Source organism: Anolis sagrei, chromosome 5 (genome assembly GCF_037176765.1).
Source record: "Anolis sagrei isolate rAnoSag1 chromosome 5, rAnoSag1.mat, whole genome shotgun sequence".
In the NCBI taxonomy this organism is placed as follows: Eukaryota; Metazoa; Chordata; class Lepidosauria; order Squamata; family Dactyloidae; genus Anolis; species Anolis sagrei.
In genome coordinates this window covers 16107748-16129965 of record NC_090025.1, presented here as the reverse complement: position 1 = coordinate 16129965, position 22218 = coordinate 16107748, and the positions used below count along the sequence as shown (strand labels likewise).

At 41.4% G+C, this 22218-nt stretch overlaps 1 protein-coding gene across 1 annotated transcript in view; it reads right to left on the bottom strand.

Moving 5' to 3' along the window:
* Positions 1-10520: 10520 nt before the first annotated feature.
* Positions 10521-22218, bottom strand: part of FGF5 (fibroblast growth factor 5) — a 30978-nt gene continuing 19280 nt past the window's right edge. The window contains exon 3 of the mRNA XM_067468574.1: positions 10521-13654. Within this exon, the coding sequence (XP_067324675.1) occupies positions 13301-13654 (354 nt within the window). The 3' untranslated portion in view covers positions 10521-13300. The remainder of the gene's footprint in view (positions 13655-22218) is intronic.

Below are 22218 nucleotides of genomic sequence, written 5' to 3'. Positions count from 1 at the left end.
CAGACCTCACAACCTCTGAGGATGCCTGCCATAGATGGAGGCGAAACGTCAGGAGAGAATGCTTCTAGAACATGGCCATATAGCCCAAAAAACCTACAACAACCCAGTAAACATTTATTTTGCCATTTTATATAAGGGAAAACATTTTAATATGTTGTTGTATATAATGGGACTAAAGCATCCTTGAGTTTTGCTATCCACAGGGGAGGTCTAGACCCACAATATGAGATGCCTTGAAAGAAAAATTTGTTTTGTTCGTAGTGGATAGCAGTATTATACACAGAGCTTGCGCGGGGACATGAGAGAAGCCTCCCACAAGGATGCTAAAAACATCAAAATCATCCAGGCATCTCCTGGGCAACGTCCTTGCAGACAGCCAATTCTCTCACACCAGAAGCGACTTGCAGTTTCTAAAGTCGCTCCTGACACGAAAAAAAACAACAACACAGAGCTTGCAAATGTTACTTATTGGAATTACAACTCTCAGGATTCTGTACTGTCATATAGTAATACTGGCTGGGATTTTCAGAGAGCTGTCATCCAAAAAAAAAAAAAGTGATACTTTGGTTAAGCTATAATTATTAGTAAGACAGTGGGAGGTCAAAGCAAATCTTCACTTGTCCTTTGCTGCTGGGGATAAAAATCCAAATTCAGCCATTGCAGTTCAAGTGCCTGAGCATGGCTTTCACAGTGGTGTCATCTAAGGTGAATTACTCTGAATCCTAGACTTGTATTTGGTGTCAGCTGGAGAGAAATTCATAAACAGACACATTGGATGAAGCAGAAGCACTCCAAGAGGGATGGTGGCACACGCTTTCGCAAAATCCATGAACTTTCATCAAAAGCCCAGGACCCTTTCTGCTGCTATCACATTTATCCTCAAGGACAGATAGATTGCCAGGCCTGCATTATTTAAAGAATGCTTAGAGCTGAGAAAACGATGAGTGATTTCAAAAAAAGGAAAGTCCTATACTCTTTGCTTTAAAAAGCACTTGAGGCAGAGCAATAAGGGGCATCTGCAGGGCTGTTCTTTTGAGCTCCTTCTAACATGAAAGTACATTGGCTATTCACACATACATAACATAACTGCTATGTAGTTGACCTAAACAAAAGCAGATTCTGAGTGAATTCAGGTTTGGAGACTCCAAATTGCTGGGACCTTTCCTAGGTGTGTAGGCCAGCAGAAATGATGCAGCATTTAAGGCACTACTATCTGTATTATCCCAGCAATATTTTTGCACTTCATTCTGTTCTGCAAATAATCTCTAGACTAATGTGGGTCCTCCTTCTTAGACTATTCTTTTTCATTACACAAAACACTACTGTCAATCATTCATAATAGGGTTCTCTCTCTCTGGCTCACTTATTAGCACGCATCTCTACATATGCTTCTAAGTCAGCTATTAACATATGCCAACCACATGAATTTCATAGGTTTTCTGTGGCAAAGAATACTCAGATGGTTTTGCCAGTTCCTCTATAATATGGCCTAAGCCATTTAGTATTTGTTACTGTGCTTCCATACAAGTACGAACCAGGGCTGACCCTGCTTAGCTTTAAATATTAGATGGGATTTGGTGCCTATAGGACACATGTCTCAAACGCAAGGCCCAAGGGCTGCATCTGGATTGCTGTGTCATTTTATGTGCCCTCCAGATGCTGGACTACGGCTCATGTCTTCTTTACCATTAGACATCATGACTAGAACTGTCTGGAGCTGTGACACAGTAACATCTGGAAGACTGCCATTTGTTCTGTTTAGTTAGGATAGTGGGGTTTGGATTTAGAGACTAGGTTTGTGAATATGATAGTTGACTTTAAAATGCCCTTTAATCTTTTCTCAACCTCAGAGCCACAAGTGTAGTTGGGTTGCATTTCTCATTATCCATATGGCAGATAATCTAAAGTGATGAGAGTTGTTGTTCAATAACACCTGGGATCCAAATTGGGTAAAACTGAAGAACACTACTATGTGTATGTATGTGTGTGTGCATGTATATGTGTGTGTGTGTGTGTGTGTGTGTGTGTGTAGACACTGAGAACTGGGAAGCCCTGGCCCTTGAGCGCTCCAGCTGGAGGTCAGCTGTGACCAGCAGTGCTGCAGAATTTGAAGAGGCATGAATGGAGGGTGAAAGAGAGAAACGTGCCAAGAGGATGGCGCATCAAGCGAACCCCAACCGAGACAGCCTTCTACCTGGAAACCAATGCCCTCACTGCAGGAGAAGATGCAGATCAAGAATAGGGCTCCACAGTTACCTACAGACTCACCAGTACACTGATCCTGGAAGACTATCCTACTCAGCCAACAATTGATTGCCTAGGTAAGTAAGTAAGTGTGTACAGTAGAGTCTTGTTTATCCAACCTTCACTCATCCAATGTTCTGGATTATCTAACACAGTCTGCCTCCCACCCGGATTCACAGCTCTTTCAATACATTGTGATGTTTTGGTGCTAAATTCGTAAATACAGGAATTACTACATAACATTACCATGTATTGAACTGCTTTTTTCTGTTGATTTGTTATAAAACATGATGTTTTGGTACTTAATTTGTAAAATCATAATATAATCTGACATTTAAGAGACTTTTCCTTAATCCATCCTTATTATCCAACATTTTCGCTTATCCAATGTTCTGCCGGCCTGTTCATGCTGGATAAGTGAGACTCTACTGTGTGTGTGTGTGTGTAGAGAGAGAGAGAGTTGTCCATCTGTATCCATGGATTCTCCATCCATGGACTCAATGACCATCGATGGAAATGAGCTTGACACCCCTGGTTTAGGGTATCTAATCTACTGTTTCAGCCACCAGTTTATAAAGCAAAGAATACATAGACATTGTTTGCTGTTTTCTTCCTCTGAAATATAGCCTACTGTTGTTTTGGAAATCATATTCCGACAAAAGAAAGGACTTAAATTTTTGCAGCCAACCTGATACTTAACCAATTGTTGGAAACTGATGTTCAAAGACCTATTTCACATTCAAGATTATAGCTAACTCATGAAAGCTCAAGAATATACATGTGAAGTTCAGAACTCATTGAGTTAGGAAGCTTACTGCCAGCTCTTCATCTTGATGACTTCTTCAGAACAGCTAGAAAAATATGCCAGCTAACATTTTGATTTAAAAGCACACTTGTTTAAAGCCCTTAGAAAGCTTTTGAATATCCCCCTTTTTTTCCTTCTCTGCTCTAAGCTTTTCAGAACCGTGTGTTAGGTGTTTATATCTTATTAATATTTTTTAAAAAATCTTCTGTCTTTCATGTAGAAGTGCAATATTCTAACTATCAGACTTTCCAAATGGGCAGTTTTTAGTGGGCAAATTTCTCACAGCTGGGACAAGAAAGGGTTAACTGATGCGCTTAGATTCTTATCTATAAGAAGCCACTGCGGCACATTTGCAGGCAATCAGTGCCTGAGCATTATTTGTGATAGCAGCTGTTCTAGACTGGGTCATTAGCACTGGGGGGGGGGGGGGGAGACGCTTGGCATTAATTTCAAATATGCATATGGCAATGGCAATCTTCCAAACAGGATATGGGTGTCATTCTGGATCAGGAGAGGGCTCCGTTTGGGGAAGCATTTTCCAGCAGTGATTAGACAAGAGACCACATACAGAGCATAGACCAAGCCTTTCACGTATTAGCTGTCTCCAGTGTTGAAAGATTTAAGTCTATTGCATCTCAACATGGAGGTTCAAATTAGCTATAGTGCTGAATAATTATTAGAAAATCAACCTCCAAGGGAAAATGGCAATTGAATCCATAAAACAGCCATTAACAAACCTATCCCAGATTTGTGTTTGTTTTCTTTTTAACACCCATCGCTTCTTATAATTGTTCATTCACATTTGCATATGTAACTTTTGTGGATTAAACGATTCACAGTTTTGATTGACACAACCACTCTAGGAAATCCCTTGGTCTTCTGGTGGAAATTGACCATAGAGGTATGCTCAGAGGGGTGACAGAGGGGTCACCAAAGACTATCAGAAAACATTTTTTTTTTTGGTCATGGAGATTCTGTGTGGGAAGTTTGGCCCAATTCTATCATATGTTGTTTGGGCTTAGCCCCATGTAAGCCGCTCCGAGTCCCCACAGGGGAGATGGTGGTGGGGCATAAATAAAAGTTATTATTATTATTATTATTATTATTATTATTATTGTTATTATTATTATTATTATTATTGGTGGGGTTCAGAATGCTTTTTGATTGTAGGTGAACTATAAATCCCAGCAACTACAACTCCCAAATTTATTTATTTATCGTGTCAGGGGCAACCAGACAATTGTATTACATTTCTAACAGAACAAAACAAACAAACAGAAACAAAACAAAATTTGCAAGCTTGGTAGTTGATTAAATGTCCTTTGACCAGTATCTGGCCACTTGGAGTGCTTCTGGTGTTGCCGCAAGAAGGTCCTCCATTGTGCATGTGGCAGGGCTCAGGTTGCGTTGCAGCAGGTGGTCAGTGTTTTGCTCTTCTCCACACTCGCATGTTGTAGATTGCACTTTGTAGCCCCATTTCTTAAGATTGGCTCTGCATCTTTTGGTACCAAAGCGCAGTCTGTTCAGTGCCTTCCAAGTTGCCCAGTCTTCTGTGCCCAGCAACTACAATTCCCAAATGTTGAGCTCTGTTTTCCACAAACTCCACCAGTGTTCACATTTGGGCATATTGAGTATTCATGCCAAGTTTGGTCCAGATCCATCATTGCTTGAGTCCACAGTGCTCTCAGGATGTTGGTGAACTACAACTCCAGAATGAAAGGTCAATGCCCACCAAAACCTTCCAGTATTTTCTGTTGGTCATGGAAGTTCGGTGTACCAAGTTTGGTCCAACTCCATTGTTGGTGGAGTTCAGAATGCTCTTTTATTGTAGGTGAACTATAAATCCCAGCAACTACATTTCTAAAATGACAAAATCAATCCCCCCCAACCAAACCCCACCAGTATTTAAATTTTGGTGTGCCTGGTTTGCAGAATCATGATCCAACTCTTATCCTACTACACTATGCTAGCTCTGTAGCTCCCAAAATCTGTCTAAACCCAGGTTTCAAATGCAGAGCCTGTTAAAGTTGCTTTTTGAATTGCAACACCCAGAATCTCTCAATTATTCTCTCTGGGAATTGTGGGAGTTACATTCCAAAAGGCCAATTTTCAAAGCTCTACCAAAATCTGACTTTCTTTATTTAATATTCAAAACCCCTTAGCACCTGGCCATTTCCATCACTTCGCACTACTAACACTGGCCCAGGAATTTCCTCCACACAACATTGTTATTCACGTATTTCCAGATTTAGAAATCGGAGGCTCACACGCTGCCAGTTCAAGATCTGATTGGACATGGACAGGTGCCAAATACCACTTGCTCTTGTTAATGCAGGGTCAATTCATCAAACAGTTTTGCCATCAATTGTAATCAAGGTCATGTTTATGAGCAAATGGTTACCATTCGGGTTGGATAGCTCTTTCATTATATCAATTAGCCACGTGGATTCATAGACAACCTTTATCTCACCACCAAATGGCAAGTAGCAATTGCACAGATACTGAATTCAGCAGGAATTCAGCAGGACTTGCTTCTGAGAAGATACAGATAGGTTTTCATTGCTTTTTTTCCCAAACATGCAGTTTCTCACTGCTGTCTTTTGTCTCTGCATTTTTGCAGCGGCCTCTCACTATATTACACTGCACATTTTCTCTTATTGGAGTCAGCTAAAGAAATTTGATACCTGAGATGGAAGTCCAAATGATCGTCCCTATTATTAATTAAATAAATTGAACAAAAGGCACTTTATAGGTCTTTAATGAGAACCTAAAAATCTGCTACCAGTAGCAGTTTATACTGCTTAATGGAAGAGTAAACATAAAGGATACTCCTGGATCATTGTTATTCTGCATCACAGTGTGATTTCAAATGGATATAGTGTATGGATGGCATTGTTTTTATTGTACACGCCAATGAACTTTAGATGAACAAGGTTTTCTTGTTCATCTAAAGCATGATAGGAGGGGGGAACTTAGGGTCAAAGTAGGTTTAGATATTATACAGCACCAGAATGAAACCTAGTAAAGGTAGTCCCCTGACATTAAGTCCAGTCATGTCTGACTCTGGGGTGTGGTGCTCATCTCCATTTCTAAGCCGAAGAGCCAGCGTTGTCCGTAGACACCTCCAAGGTCATGTGGCCGGCATGACTGCATGGAGCGCCGTTACCTTCCCGCCGGAGCGGTACCTATTGATCTACTCACATTTGCATGTTTTCGAACTGCTAGGTTGGCAGAAGCTAGGGCTGACAGCGGAAGCTCACACCGCTCCCCGGAATCGAACCTGCGACCTTTCGATCAACAAGCTCAGCAGCTCAGTGCTTTAACCCACTGCGCCACCGGGGGCTCCAGAATGAAACCTACAGGCAGGTAAAACAATGTTATGGGAGCACTACTCTAATCATAGGTAAAGGTAAAGGTTTTCCCCTGACATTAAGTCCAGTCGTGTCCGACTCTGGGGTGTGGTGCTCATCTCCATTTCTAAGCCGAAGAGCCAGCGTTGTCCGTAGACGCCTCCTAGGTCATGTGGTCGGCATGACTGCATGGAGCGCTGTTACCTTCCCGCCAAAGCGGTACCTATTGATCTACTCACATTTGCATGTTTTCAAACTGGCAGAAGCTGGGGCTGACAGCGGAAGCTCATGTTGTTCCCTGGGAAAAGCAAGTGGAGGAAATTCCTTCCTTCTCTGGTTTCAAACTTGCTTCTCTGGCTTGAGCCAAAACCAGGGACCAGAAGCAGGGAAAAGCTGAATAATTTCTGACTCACTTCATGAGTCGTAACAAAAATGGTGGAAAAAGCTTCGGAAGAGCAAAGGGACTTCTGGTTTTCTTAAAAATGTTGAAATCACTTCAAAAAGGTAATTATTCCAACTTTATTCCGAATAACGAAGATTCTGACTGTACCTAACCATGCCTAGTGTTTAGCAGAGGCATCAATTTAGAGGATGAGGACCTTTTCATAGTACAGTTCATTGCTGTAGATTAAATGTTGCTGCTGGAACAATACAGGTAAATGTTCATTGTTGTAGGTGAACTGACGGCAGGCTGAACCACACTCATCCTAACAATGATGACTATTAAGTCACAAAGGGAAGAAGGAAAGGCTATTAACAGCATCATCATCATCAACAGCAACAAGACTCTCTGTAACATAGGAATGCTCCTGTAACATTGGCATGCAACATAAATATCACGTTTCTAGCCCTTATACATAAATAGGCATATAAGAAGCGACTTTGTCCTGAGTAAGAAATTGGTCCATCTAGCACAATACAGTACTACCAATTCTAACCTACAGCAACTCTATGGGAATTTTCTTTCTTAGCCTTTCCTGGGAATTCTTGCTGTTCTTTGGTGAACTTTTGATCCAATCATGGACTTCACTTAAATTCAGAAATCTGATGTGTTTGGATGTATCCATTGATATATAGATGTTGTTTGATGTTGCCTGGAAAGTTGTTTCTGACACATTGTGACTCCAAAGTAAATTGGAAACTGCTGAGTTTCCCCAAGGGGAGAAAAGTGGTATATAAATGTAGTGAATAATAATTAATGATTAATAAATCTATCATAGGTTTTTCGTGGCAAGATTTGCTCAAAGGAGGTTCGTCTTCCTCTGAGGCTGAGAGAGTGTGGCTTGCCCAAGGTTACCCATGAGTTCTTCATGATCTAGCAGGAATTGGAACCCTGGTTTCCAGAGTTGTAGTTCAATGTTCAAAACACTAAATCTCACTAGAGAGAATAAATGCATAAATGAATAATTTGTGTGAAGCCAAAGATGTCAGGCAGATTAAAACAGTGTATGCAGTTGCAGAATCCAGATTTTCTTGGTGCATAATAGATTTTGCCTTGATGTAAAAATTTCCTACTACTTTCCCCCTCTTCTAGAGACAGCTTTCTAAATCCTCATGTGAGCATGGTCATTGCTGGACATTGTAGGGTTTTTTTCCAAGTTCCAATTTAAAAAGAGAACCCAAAGTTGCAGATTACACACTAAGCCAGGGACCTGTTCGCACTATATAATTATAGCACTGTTATTCCACTAACTCTGATAAAATACCAGGATTTTCAGTCTAGGGAGGAGTCTTTAGAGTACTGAGCCAGGACATTCTAGTAGCTCAGAAGACTACAATCCTTAAGTATACAACAAAAATGGTACCATGGCATTTAAAGTGAATATAGTTGGCTCTCCACATTTGTGGGTTCAACTTTTGTGGAATCAATAATTTGTGCATCTCATTGATATGTTCTCTCTTGGAATCTGTAGATTGTCCAGCACAACCATCTGATCAAATTCTGGTGGGTGGTGAGAATAAAGTCATGCTTGAGGATGTAGAGATTTCTAGAGAGATTTGTGGTTTACCATCTTTCATTGGGGCTTTGTGTCCCTAGGTTTTCCCTTGACATTAAGTCCAGTTATGTCCGACTCTGGGGGTGCGGTGCTCATCTCCATTTCTAAGCCGAAGAGCCAGCATTGTGCATAGATACCTACAAGGTCATGTGGCCGGCATGACTGCATGGAGTGCTGTTACCTTCCTGCCAGAGCAGTACCTATTGATCTAGTCACATTTGGATGTTTTTTTTAACTGCTAGGTTGGCAGAAGCTGGGGCTAACAGCGGGAGCTCACCCCACTCCCTGGATTCGGACCTGTTACATTTCAGTCAGCTAGTTCAGCAGCTCAGCGGTTTAACCCACTGCGCCACTGGAGCCTCCCGAAACTCCACAAATGGGAACCCCGTACCTATGTCATAGATGCCTTCTATACTGCCATATAATCCAGATTATCAAAGCAGATAATCTGGATTTTATATGTCATTGTAGAAGGGGCCTTAATCTGAATGGATAAACCCTCTTTTTGTGTGTATGCAAGGAATACTTACTTACCTATCTATGGCTCCAGATATGACTTATAGGGTTTGCAATAAATGATTGATAAACACACTGCTCGTGCATATCCACAGAATATGATTCAGCCCTTTGTTTTGTAGCCCCCATCATATTCTCAAAGGTGGTCTGATCCTCCATGGCACATGGCCAGCCTTTAAATAGTTCCAGTAACTGGAAGGGTAAGAGGGCCCATTCACCTTTGGAAAAGGAACCTCGGGAGAAGGTTTTGCTTCCTGAATAAAACACTTGTTAATAGGCCATGACAGTACCGTCTGTCATCTGATCCATGTTTAGGTCTCATTTCCCTCCATCGGTCATATAAAGCAGCAACAGCAGTAATGTTGTTCTCCCCGCCACACTCTTCTCTTTGGACCTATAATAGCAGGAATTCCAGAGGGTCATAGCAGAGGTATTTTAAACACAGACGTGGAAGCAATGAGGTTGATGGACAGAATAAGACGTGCTCTTCCACCTGTCCCAAGGAACAGCAGGAGAGAAATCAGGGTCATCTGGAATGGAAAAGCTTTCTTCCTTCTCCTTGATCCCCTCGCTTGCCTCCCTGGGGAAGGGAGAGAAAAGAGGAAACAGGCCTTCCACCCCATGCTGCCTTAAGAACACACTCGGAAAGAAAGGGATGGAGATAGACTAGAGCGGATTAAATTTATAGCACAGGATTCAAAGTTTGGTATGTCTGTAAATAAAATGAATTGGAACCAACCCTTAAAAATGCACAGTGATAAAGAAATAGGTACACAATGCCTCATGGACTCATACACATCCCAAAGTTTCCAGTGCTAACATCTTCATGGAGCATTTGGGTACAATATCTGCCCTGTTCTTTTTCTTTCTGCAAAATGTTCAACATAGATAGAGCTGACTTTACTGTTAGAGGAAACAGCAAATTTGGGATTTTGTGAGATGATAGTAATTTGTTTATTATCAGGTCTATTATGATTTTGTTTTTACTGCCAGGTATTTGTGAGATTGTTGAAGGTTTTCATGGCCGGAATCACTGGGTTGCTATGAGTTTTCCAGGCTGTATGGCCATGTTCCAGAAGCATTCTCTACTGATATTTCACCCACATCTCAGAGGTTGTGAGGTCAGTTGGATATTAGGAGCCCCTGGTGGTGCAATGACTTCAACCCTTGTACCAGCAGGAGTGCTGACAAAAAGGTCGATGGTTCGAATCTAAGGAGCGGGGTGAGCTCCCGTCGGCTCCAGCTTCTCATGCAGGGACATGAGAGCAACCTCCCACAAGATTGGGAGGCATCTGCTGAGTAACATCCTTGCATCATGTGGCCAATTCTCTCATACCAGAAGTGATTTGCAGTTTCTGAAGTTGCTCCTGACACACACACACACACATACACACAAACTAGGCATGTGAAGTTTATATATCCATGGAATGTCCAGTATGGGAAAAAGAATTCTCGTCTGTTTGAGGCAAGTGTGAATGTTGCAGTTGGCCACCTTGATTAGCATTTAATGGCCTTGTAGCTTCAAAGGCTGGCTGGTTGCTGCCTGGGGGATCCTTTGTTGGGAGGTGTTAGCTGGCCGTGATTGCTTCTTGTCTGGAATTCCCTTGGTTTTTTTTTAGTGTTGCACTTTATTTACTGTCCTGATTTTAGAGTTTTTTAATACTAGATGTGGGCGAAATGTCGAGAATGCTTCTGGAACATGGTCATACAGCTCGAAAAACTCACAGCAACCAATCTGTGAGATTCTATGACTCCAGTGTCAAAATAATCACTGTCAGAAGGGTATTACACATCTTGGATACATCCACACCTCATACTTCAGTTGGATGCCATTGGATACCATCCTACAAAAGCTTGGGGCTGTAGTTTGGTGGGATCCTTAAAACTGTCTCACCAAATATGGCATTAGAGTTGACTAACAGAGAATTTGGACTATTTCATGAAACTACAGATCTCAGGATTCCATAGGATGGTGCCATGGTAGTTGAAATGTCATAATTGTGTAGCATTGATATACCCATTGATGTGTATGTGTGTGCACACGTTAACTTTGCTGTTTTGCTTCAGGTAGCAAAATGCTATGATTCAGTCTTGGTATGTTTACAAATTATATCTAACCTTTGTATTCCACTTTTTAAAGCATAGATAATGTGAAAAACATCCAGATATGTTTATTTGGAACCCAGTATCTGTATGATAATGTGATTTGTCTCGGAAATAATTACGATTTTGATTCGGGGGTTATGTACACTGTGCAGATAAAGATAATGCAGTCTGGTGAATACTTTACTGTCTTTTCAGATGAAGTCAAGCAAAGTAGGTTTACTGCAGAGGACTCTAATGCCTGAGAAGATTATTTTTTGGAAAATAGTTCTCTAATGGCCATGCTCCCATCTACATGGACCACTTAATGCAGTTCAAAACTAGCTCCAAACTGCTGTGACTAGACAACAAATGCCCATAAAAGCACATGAATAAAGTTCTTAATACACATCAGTGCTCTGTGGTTTGTGTAATCACCATCCAGGCCTCCAACTGGTTCCAGGATTTCCTATGTAACCACCTGCACAGCGAAAACACTATCTTCAATACTGGTTTGAAACTGATTTAAGTGGTCACTGTAGATGTGCCCCATGCTCGCAACTGGGAGATTTTGTATTTTGTCTGTTTGTTTGTTTGTTTTGTTCTGTTAGAAATGTAATACAATTGACTGGTTGCCCTGACACGACAAATAAATAAAACTTGGAGATGTACAGTCAGTCATCCATATTTGCAGGTTTGACTTTTGAAGATTTATGAGTGGATTTGATTAAAATGATATTTCTAGAAATCTCAAGGGGCCCTTCCAGACTGGCCTTTTATCCCGGGATCTAATCCCAGATTTTCTGTTTATCCCAGATTATCTGTCAGTGTGGACTGATATAATTCAGTTTAAAGCAGGAAACCTGGGATCAGATCCTGGGATATAGGACCTGTCTGGAAGGGCCCTAGGTCCTCCAGCAAGATAATTGGTTTCCAGCAGATGTTGACCACATAGTCATGCTGAAGGTCCTGAGATTTCCTAGACAAGTATTCACTCAGATTTTTTAAAAAATACCATTATTTTTTACTTATGGGTTTTAACTTTCACTGTAATCTTGTGCCCCTCGCTTCAGCAAATGTGGAGGGCTGACTGTACTTTCAAAAAGTAAAATTTCTCAATTGAGATTGTATGGCAGAAAATGCTGAGCAAACAGGAATCTCCTCTTTCCCCCCAAAACCAATTTGAAAAGAGCAATCCAGCTGTTGGGAGAAACAGTTCCGCTCCTTGGATTCTTCCTCTAAAATCCAGACTACATTTTGAGTCAACTTTCCCATCTACTGATATAAAAACCACCAGCTGCCACTTCATCTACTATGATGCCTATGAAATGGAGATGCATAACACCACCGCCTCTTCCATGGAATATTGCTAATCAAAACAGTTTTGGCTTCCTTGAAAATTGCTTCAATGTTTTGACTGTCGAGAATCACCCACCCACACATCAAACTGGTCTTAAATTTTGCTTTCATCTAGAGTTTGATGACTGGTACAATGCATTCACACCAAGATGAGAGCAGTGTCCACAAAACACTTCGCAGAGACATTGGAGTCCAGTGAATCAGGACCAAGGGTTGTTAGATCTGAAAGTACAAGCTTGTCCATTTCACAATCCCACAGGACCTTTCCAGTCGGACAAATGTATTGCATCATTATTTATTTCTCCCATCAAAATTCTTTAAAATTTAGGCCACCAGCCATGTGAATCCACCTTCAACTATCCATTTGCCTGAGGTATTTTCATTATTTTTTTTACTTTCTTAAAAGTGCAGCAAAAATGTGTTAGGAGGGAAAAACAGAAATGACATCAGCAATTTCCTTCCTCTCCTCACCAAATAAAAACAACAATTAAGAAAACAATTAAAACCAGTAGAAGTCAGAATAAAGAAAAAATTCAACATATGAGGTAATCTTTCACATCTTAAAAGAATCTGTTCACTTATCTGGAACAGCCATGTAAAGTCAAGAGAGGAAAACTCATGCTCAGAACTGGAAAGCAGAAAGATGAGGCTGAAAAATTAAGGCAACCCTCGTCCCCTGAATGCCTTCCTATCCTTCTGATCTCCTCTGGTGGCTTTCACCATTGAGTAGCTGAAGAATTATACTCCTTTCCCCCCAAAAAGCAATTCAACTTAGAGGTCAACGTTTCAAAGGATTATGCATCTTCCAGCAGGATCCCGTAATGGATCTGGGTGCCCTGTTGGGTCTCACCCATCATCGTTCTGGACCATGGAATAATCAAATTTAAGCAGCAGCTCCTGAAAAGGAAAAGGAAATGATATTCCTTGGTTTCAGAGTTCAGTGGTTACTATCCAAAGCGAAACTTGAGTCTGTATTTGACGGGAGGAGAGTTTTTCCGAGGCACCGGCAAGGAAACCTTTGGTTTTGCTGGGATTACGACAGGTGGCTTTTTCTTTTCAGGGACAGCAACCGTAAAAGCCAGTTCCGGCTGTTCAGTCTGTCTGAACCTCGGGAGGAAATGCGTGGAAATATGCTGTGGTTTGACCCGGGGGCTACACCCCCTTTTTGCTTTGCCCCGTTTGTTCAAGGCCACGTACCATTCCCTTCCCGTTTTCCCAGTCCTGTGGGTGGCTGAGGCATAGGTGTTGTAGCTGTTCTCCTGAAACCTCTCCCTGAATTTGCAGTCTTCTGTAAATGTGGCCTACAAAAGGAAAAAATAACAGAAAAACAAGTTTTTTTAAAGGGTACTTCATTTCTACCAGATTTTGTGATCATTTTGGACCAAACATTTCATGTTGGTGTCACACCTTTTAGACATGCATTATTTCGCAACACAGGAATTCCATTTTACTAGAAAACCAGAGGTTAAACCAACCACTTGTCAGATACATAAGTGATAATAATGAAATGCATGGGGACAAAACATATATCATGAAAACCTTTCATTTATAATAGAGTCTCACTTATCCAACATTCTGTATTATCCAACACAGTCTGCCCCCTGCCTGGATCCATGGCTGTTTCAATATATTGTGATGTTTCAGCGCTAAATTCGTAAATAGATTAATTACTATACAATGTTATCATTTACTGAACTGCTTTTTCTGTTGATTTGTTGTAAAACATGTTGTTTTGGTGCTTAATTTATAAAATCATAACATAATTTGATGTTTAATAGGCTTTTTCTTAATCCTTCCTTATTATCCAACATTTTCGCTTATCCAATGTTCTGCCAGCCCGTTTATGTTGGATACACGAGATTCTACTGTATATTTTGAAAACTATTTTATTTCATATAAACTCGGAAGTTTCTCATTATGTTCACATGGCACATCTACACACTGCAGCTGACACGTTGCAAAACACAGTTTGGAAAGCTCTGCTTTGGACAGTGTTTTCCGGGCTGTATGGCCACGTTCCAGATGCATTCTCTCCTGACATTTTGCTGACATCTATAGTAGGCATCCTCTAAGGATGCCTGCCATAGACATGGGTGAAATGTCAGGAGAGAATGCTTCTGGAACGTGGCCATACAGCCCAGAAAACTCACAGCAACTCAATAATGTATTTATTATCTGCCTCTCCACATAACTCAAGGTGGGAAATCCTAAACACATTGTTGATATGGAACATGGCCATACAGCCTGGAAAACAACCTGGAAAACTCACAGCAACCCAGTCATTCTGGCCATGAAAGCCTTCGACAACACATTGAAAATATGTTGTTGTTGTTGTTGTTGTTGTTGTTAGATACTCAAAAAACAAACCTTCTATCAAATTATTTAGCTTTGCAAAGTTTTCCCAGTGTATGTGCTCTGCAGTACTGGGAAAACTATATTAGGCTGTAAAGGATGCTTCCTATCCTTTTCAGATTATGGTCTGTTGGGATGGGAGACAAAAATACGAGGATGGGTCAAAACATAATACCTCTACCACTTTAGGTTTAATTTCTTTCACAGCTACTGGACTATCTATGCATGATATGATAGAAGTAACCTTATTTTACTGATAAAGTCTTTTCTTTCCCAATTGTCTGATTAGAACAATGAATCTGAAGCTAAAGGAAAGTCATCATTGAATTTCTTGCAAAAGAAGGTTGTGAACCTAAGGAAATCCATAATCGCTTGAAGATTGTTTATGATTTGGTCCCTTCTGACTTTTACATGCTTGGACCTCTAAAAGACGATCTATGTGGTTTCAGACTCAATGACTTGAATGACATTAAAACAGCTTTAAAATTATGGTTCACAAAGCAAAACCCTGAATTTTTCCAAAATGGTTTTGATGCCTGGGTTAAACAATGGCAGAAATGTGTACAAATTGATGGTGACTGTTGAACGGTAGCTCTGCGTAGAGGACAGTCCAGGCTTTGATTTGTAGCAACTTGTGCTGTTATATGTTCATTCATAACATTTTTATGACACAGGAGGCAAAGCTTTTTGACCTACTCTCATATATTTCTTGTTCTACGTCAAACTGGATCTTTGGTTCACCAGCATGACTGGCTAATATTTCCTGGTGCAGGTGGGAAAACTCATTTCACTTTAGTTGCCATTTACAAATTGCTAAAAGACGAGGAAATATATCACCCTGCAAAAAGGAGATAGAGTTGCATATGGTGATTTATATATACAGATGCTCATTTAGACATAAGAATCTCATTTTTGTGACCAAGTGACCTGCATGCCTTCTGAGTATTCTGGGAGCTGTAGTCCCAGAAGTCGGATGTCCTGATGTTCCTAGGGTTAAGGTCACCGAAGTGCCAAGGGAAGGAACTGTCAAAGGATGAACCATTATTGTAAATAGGTCTGGGTTGGGCAGACATCCTGCTGGTAAAGTTTCTGCTATTCTTCCCTCCTCTCTCTTAATGAGTGGACCCCTTGACCCTCTCCCATGTGTTCAGCCTGAATATATTGGACTGATGGATGAGATGCACACTTCCGTGCCAAAACAATCCGAAACCCTTTGGGAAAGCAATCATGTGGAATTGTCTTCTCAGATTTATAGCGAACAAGCCAGGAACAAGAATGCACTGTACTGTGATCATCTTTCAGCTTCCCTCTATTGTTAGGAGCTATTTAGAGCTCAATCTTTTTTGGACTGGGGAGACCTGGAGGGTTAGGCAGAAAAACATCTCTTTTCACACATAATTCATCATGGTGAACAATGAAGTTATTGGAAAACATTGTTTCCTTTTCTCACTAGGAAAATTATTATCCAAACTTCTAGCCTCTCGATGCATTGGATTACAGCTCACATCATCCCCAACTAGCAGGGCATTGGTTCTGCACAGATCATGGGCTCTGTATTTTACAAAATACATAAGGTTGTGGGTGAACTACAACTCACATCATGCCAACTTAACCCCCTGAAACTCCATCAGTGGTTAAAGTTTATCATGTTGGACAAGTTTGCTCTCTAGACTGGTGGGGTCCATGTGGGCTCTGGCTGCAGGATGAACTACAGCTCCCACCATGGTGGGCCAGTCCCCTTAAACCCCTCCAGTAGGTTCTGTCCATCATGGGGATTCTGTAAGGCAAGTTTGGTCCAGATTCATCATTGGTGGTGGTCAGTGTCTTTGGATATATGTGAACTACAACTCCCAGAAAGGAAGGTCAGTCCCCACCAAACCCCTCCAGTATTCACATTTGGGCAGATCCGTCATTGTTTGGGTTCCCAGTGCTCTCTGGATGTGGGTGAACTGCGATTCCCCCCAATCAAGCTGAATCCCCCCCCCCCAAACCCTCCAGTATTTTTTGTTCGTCATGGGGGTTCTATGTGCCAAATGTGGTCCAGGTCCATTGTCAGTGGGGATCACTGTGCTCTGTCTTAATGCAGGGTGAACTATGCTTCCATAATGTTGATCCAGTCACCCTCCAGTATGTTCAGTTCCTCTCTGTTTGCTGTGCCGCGCAGATAAGAATACGAAAGGATTATGGGCAGAATCATGCAAATTCCACACCAACGGAGAGAAAGAGAAACACTGGGGTGTCTGTGGTGAAGGAAACACATAAAATCTAGGATGATATTGTCCCACTATGAAAGCCCGTACTTGAGTGGTGGCAAAGGCAGCCCTAGGTAATTTTCAACTGTAAGCAAACAGTATTTTGCCCCCACCCCAACCAATCACTGATATATATATATTCTGTTTGTCGTGGGAGTTCTGAGTGCCATATTTGGTTCAAGCCCATCATTGGTGGAGTTCAGAATGCTCTTTGATTGTATGTTAACTATACATCCCAGTAACTACAACTCGCATATGTCAAGGTCTATTTTCCCCCAAGAGCGCCTCAAGAGCGCCCCTGGGCAAAATCAACTATACTGAAAATGCTTACTTTGTGTAATGGGTTGAGCCACCCCTGGGTGGTGGGCAGTCTTATATCTGTAGAGGACATGGCAGGAGTTGTACATGTTCACGGTGCTCACTATAACCTGCAATGTCATTGGAGGGAGGGCCTTTGCTGGCTCTTCATAGGTGGGAATCATAGCTGTTTGTGGAAGTGGGCACCACAGTCACATACACATACATATTTTCATTTTTATTATGGATATAGATATAGATTTAGTATGTATATGATAGACTAGAGCCTTCTTGGCGACTGCTCCCAGGTTGTGGCTAGGCTAAACTCTTTGCTTTTTTCTGATGGTAGAAAAAATACCTTGGGCAGGCTTTTTGGACATACTTGACAGGATGTAAATTAAATAAAAATGTCATATTAAACCAACAACTGGGTTAAAAAAATAAAACAATTAAAAACACACACAAAGGGGGAGCAACAGCCACCCATTAAAAAGCCTCCTCCTCAGCAGCCAACTATTTCAAAAAAAATATTACTGTATAAAGACCTCCAAGTCTGTTGGTAAAAGGACAATCGCAAGAGGGGCATCCTGGCTTGTGATGTGTGGAAGTGACTTCCATAATCTGGATTCAGTCATTTTACATGTCTTAAGTGGATTCTGCAGTTATGGTATGTAAACAGTGGTTTCTGAGTCCCTTTCATGCTTCAGAAATGCTAAGATTCCAATTTAACTATAATGACAATGTTGCAGGAATCCTTGGATTTGCATTTTAGGGCCCTTGGTAGCTTTGTAATTTGTTTTAATTTGAGTTTTAAAGTTGCTTACCGAGATGCTGAATGCTTTTGAAGCTGACATTCAATATCTGGTATAGCTTCTTGGAACTGCAGCCTGAAACCTAGGGTCCTTTTATTGCTATATGCTTTCAAATTGTTTCTGCCTTATGGCAAACCAAGCATGAATCTATCATGGGGTTTTCTTGGCAAGATTTGTACAGAGAGGGTTTGCTTTTGCCTTCCGCTGGAGATGAGAGACAGAGTATGACTTTTCCAAGGTCACCCAATGGATTTCCATGACTGTGTGGGGACTTGAAGCCTGGTCTCCAGAGTTGTAGTTCAAAACTCAAATGACAACACAACATTTTCTCTCAGACCCACTTTACATTATATGATTACAGCACTCTGATTCTCAACCTTCCTAATGCTGCAACCCTTTAATACAGTTTCACATGTTGTGGTGACACCCAACCATGGAATTATTTTTGTTGCTTCTTCATAACTTCCTACTGTTGTGAATTGCAATGTAAATATCTGATATGCAGGATGTATTTTCATTCACTGGTCCAAATTTGACACAAATACCCAATACACCCAAATTTGAATACTGGTGGAAGGGGGTTAATATTGTCATTTGGGTGTTGCAGTTGCTGGGATTTATAGTTCACCTACAATTCAAGAACATTCTGAACTCAACCAGCAATGGAATTGAACCAAACTTGGCACACAGAACTCCCATGACCAACAGAAAATACTGGAAGGATTTGGGGGCATTGATCTTGAGTTTTGGAGTTGTAGTTCACCTACATCCAGAGAGCACTGTGGACTCAAACAATAATGGATCTGGTCCAAACTTGGCATGAATAATCAATGTGTCTATTTATTTACTGTATTTGTATACCGCCTTTCTCAGCCAATTGACGACTCAAGGTGGTTTAACTGTGCCTAACTGTGAACACTGCTGGAGTTTGGGGAAAATAGACCTTGACATTTGGGAGTTGCAGTTGCTGGGGTTTATAGTTCACCTACAATCAAAGAGCATTCTGAACCCCACCAATGATAGAATTGAGCCAAACTTACCACATTGAAACCCCCTGGCCAACAGAAAATACTGTGTTTTCTGATAGTCTTTGATGACCCCTCTGACACCTCCTCTTGCCCCCCCCCCCCCCGAGGTCCTGACCCACAGACTGAGAAATGCTGATGTAGATGCATCTCAGATGAGTGTTTACTGGCCATGTTGAGTGCTTTACCAGGTGGAGAAAGCAGAAGTGAAGATAAGGGGAAGGCCCTCAGACACTGCTGCTTCTATCTGGCCTAACTGAGTCTTTTGCTCATCCTGCTGACAAACTTGCATGATGAACATTTGAAAAGCAGCTGATAAGGTAGAAGGGTAGACAACGAATACAACTGTCTTATCTCAAGTAGGACAGTTTCAGTATAGAAGGTGATAGTCCTACCAGTTATTTCATACCCCAAAGACTGCAGGTTGGGGTAGATACTGAGACTTTTCAGAAAGAAAAGCCAAACAAACAAATGTTATATTTGCAAACATGTGGTTCACTCCTATACAGATACAGCTTTCTGGACAATTCAAACATGAGGCCCGGGAATAAATTACTGTTGTGCTATTTTATATCTCTATCAGCTTTATCTGTTGAATAGGGCATACATCTTTTGTTGTTATTTTTCAAGGCCTAAGACATCATAGGAAACATGTTACTAGGGCTTCTAACACTGTTGCACTTTGCCTGATGGTCCCCAGAGTGTTTTAACAGTGACTACTTCCAGTACAGCAGATGTCTCTTCTGAAGGTCACTCCCCTGCTCTAATCTATGCTTTGCCATCCGGACTAGAATAAAAGGATGAAAAACTATGAATGTGATTGTATCTTTACCTACTGAAGCAATTCCTCTGCCTTCTGCCAAGATCTGTCTCAACCAGAAGAGCACGGCCTTTGTCTCTTGAAACATTCATTTTGTTCAGTTGCCTTTGCCATCAGCGAGGAAAGAATGATTAAACAGGAGGGTAAACTGAAAATGCCTCTGAAAATTTTGCTCTTGCTTAAGTTGGGAGCAAGATGCCCTCTTTGCTGTGGGAAATAGGTTTATTATTTGTTAAACTCTCAAAATATAATATGATATGACATCCATGAGATAGTATCTAGTACTCAGGTGCAGGCCCGTAGCCAGGATTTCATTTCGGGGGGGGGGGGGCTGAATTTTTTTTCAGGGGGGGGGGGTTCGGGGGGGGCTGAGTTTCGGGGGGGGCTGAGTCTGAGTGAAAGAGGGTCTAGCCTAGCAAACCTTTTGTATCATTACCCCAATACCCCCATGCATATGGGATATATTGAGTATGGTGATCAGATCATAATATGAATAAACATAACAGTTTAAATAATGCACCATTAAGGCCTTTTCGCGAACCACCATGAAAATTTCGGGGGGGGGGGGGGCTGAAGCCCCCCGAGCCCCCCCTCTGGCTACATGCCTGCTCAGGTGTCATGGAAGCATTTAAGGAGAAGCTTGAAAGTATGCAAGATACTTGCTTCTATTATGGCCCTTCCAACAGCCATATAACCCAGAATATCAAGGCAGATATCTGCTTCGAACTGGAGTATTTGAGTCCACACTGCCATATAATCCAGTTCAGTGTGCAATTTATACAGCTGTGTGGATGGGGCCTCTGAATGTGTGATGCAAGAACTTCATGCTCTCATCTCCTATGGATTACTCTCAGAGTTTTCCTAACAAAACCTCAAAAATTGAGCAACAACAAGCATTAAAACTAGTACTTCATGCAGTAAATGAGATTCCTTATGTTTCTGTACTGGCTCCTTGCTAGGCATTGCTTTTGAAATCAAAGAATCCAAGACTGGGGGACATGTTTGCCTTCCAAATGACTCATAGTTAAGAACAGAGGTGATATAACAGGAAGTGAGCGAAATCTACCACTGAAAGAGTTATTACCATGGAAAAGGGGTCTCCACTGAAGCTTTAGCACCACTCCTTGTTTCTACAACAAGTCATGGGTTTGTTTGTTTTTTGAAATCCAAGTACTACAGGGACAGAAAGTGAAGTGAAATCTTCTGAACACGGACGCAGAGCAGCAAAACAAACACCACAGGAATGTTCATCCTTCCCTATACTAAACAAAGTTCGCTCTCTCACTCTCTCTCCTCCTCTCTCTATGTATGTATATGTATGTATGTATATATGTGTGTGTGTGTGTGTAAATATACACACACATATACACATACACACATACATACACATATATGAGGTAAAGGTTTCCCCTTGACATTAAGTCTAGTTGTGCTCATTTCCATTTCTAAGCTGAAGAGCAGTGTTGTCCATAGACACCTCCAAGGTCATGTGGTGGCATGACTGCATGGAGTGCCATTACCTTCTTGCCAAAGCAGTACCTATTGATCTACTCACATTTGCATGTTTTTTAACTGCTAGGCTGGCAGAAGTTGGGGCTAACAGTGGGAGCTCACCCCGCTCAATGGATTCGAACCGCCGACCTTTCAGTCAGCAAGTTCAGAAGCTCAGCGGTTTAACTTGCTATGCCACCGAGGGCTCCTCTCTCTCTCTCTCTCTCTCTCTCTCTCTCTCTCTATATATATGAAGTTACGCTGTTCCAACTTTCTTACAAATTCTACTTAAGAACAAACTTACAGAACCTATCTTGTTTGTAACTTGGGGGCTGACTGTATTCTAGCTGTTATTGTAAAATATCTCCACTCCTTTGTCCTGAGTAGAAATTTACCTATTCTGAAGTCTGTGGTGTTATCATTAAAGGTTCAACTATGTTACTGTTGAGGTAGGGCAGCCTTCCAGGACCCTTTCACATTGGGTAATTGTTGTGCTGTGATTCTACATTAAATGCCATAGCAGCATCCTGTGGAATCCTAGGATTTGCATTTTAGGGTGAGATATTGGAGGTTCAAAGAGTCAATGTGGTTTGGGCATTCGCCAATGATTCTAGAGATGAGGATTTGGATCCTTGTTCAACCATGGAAACTATTGGGTGACGTTGGGCAAGTCCTTCCATACTATTTAGTAATACTGTTATCATTCCATTTCAAATGCTATGGTTCCAGGTATCTGCAATATAGAATATTGTGATCCAGTGCTTCGGATGTTTGGATCCCACAGGATTTATTCATGGCAGTTAAAGTGGAATTACT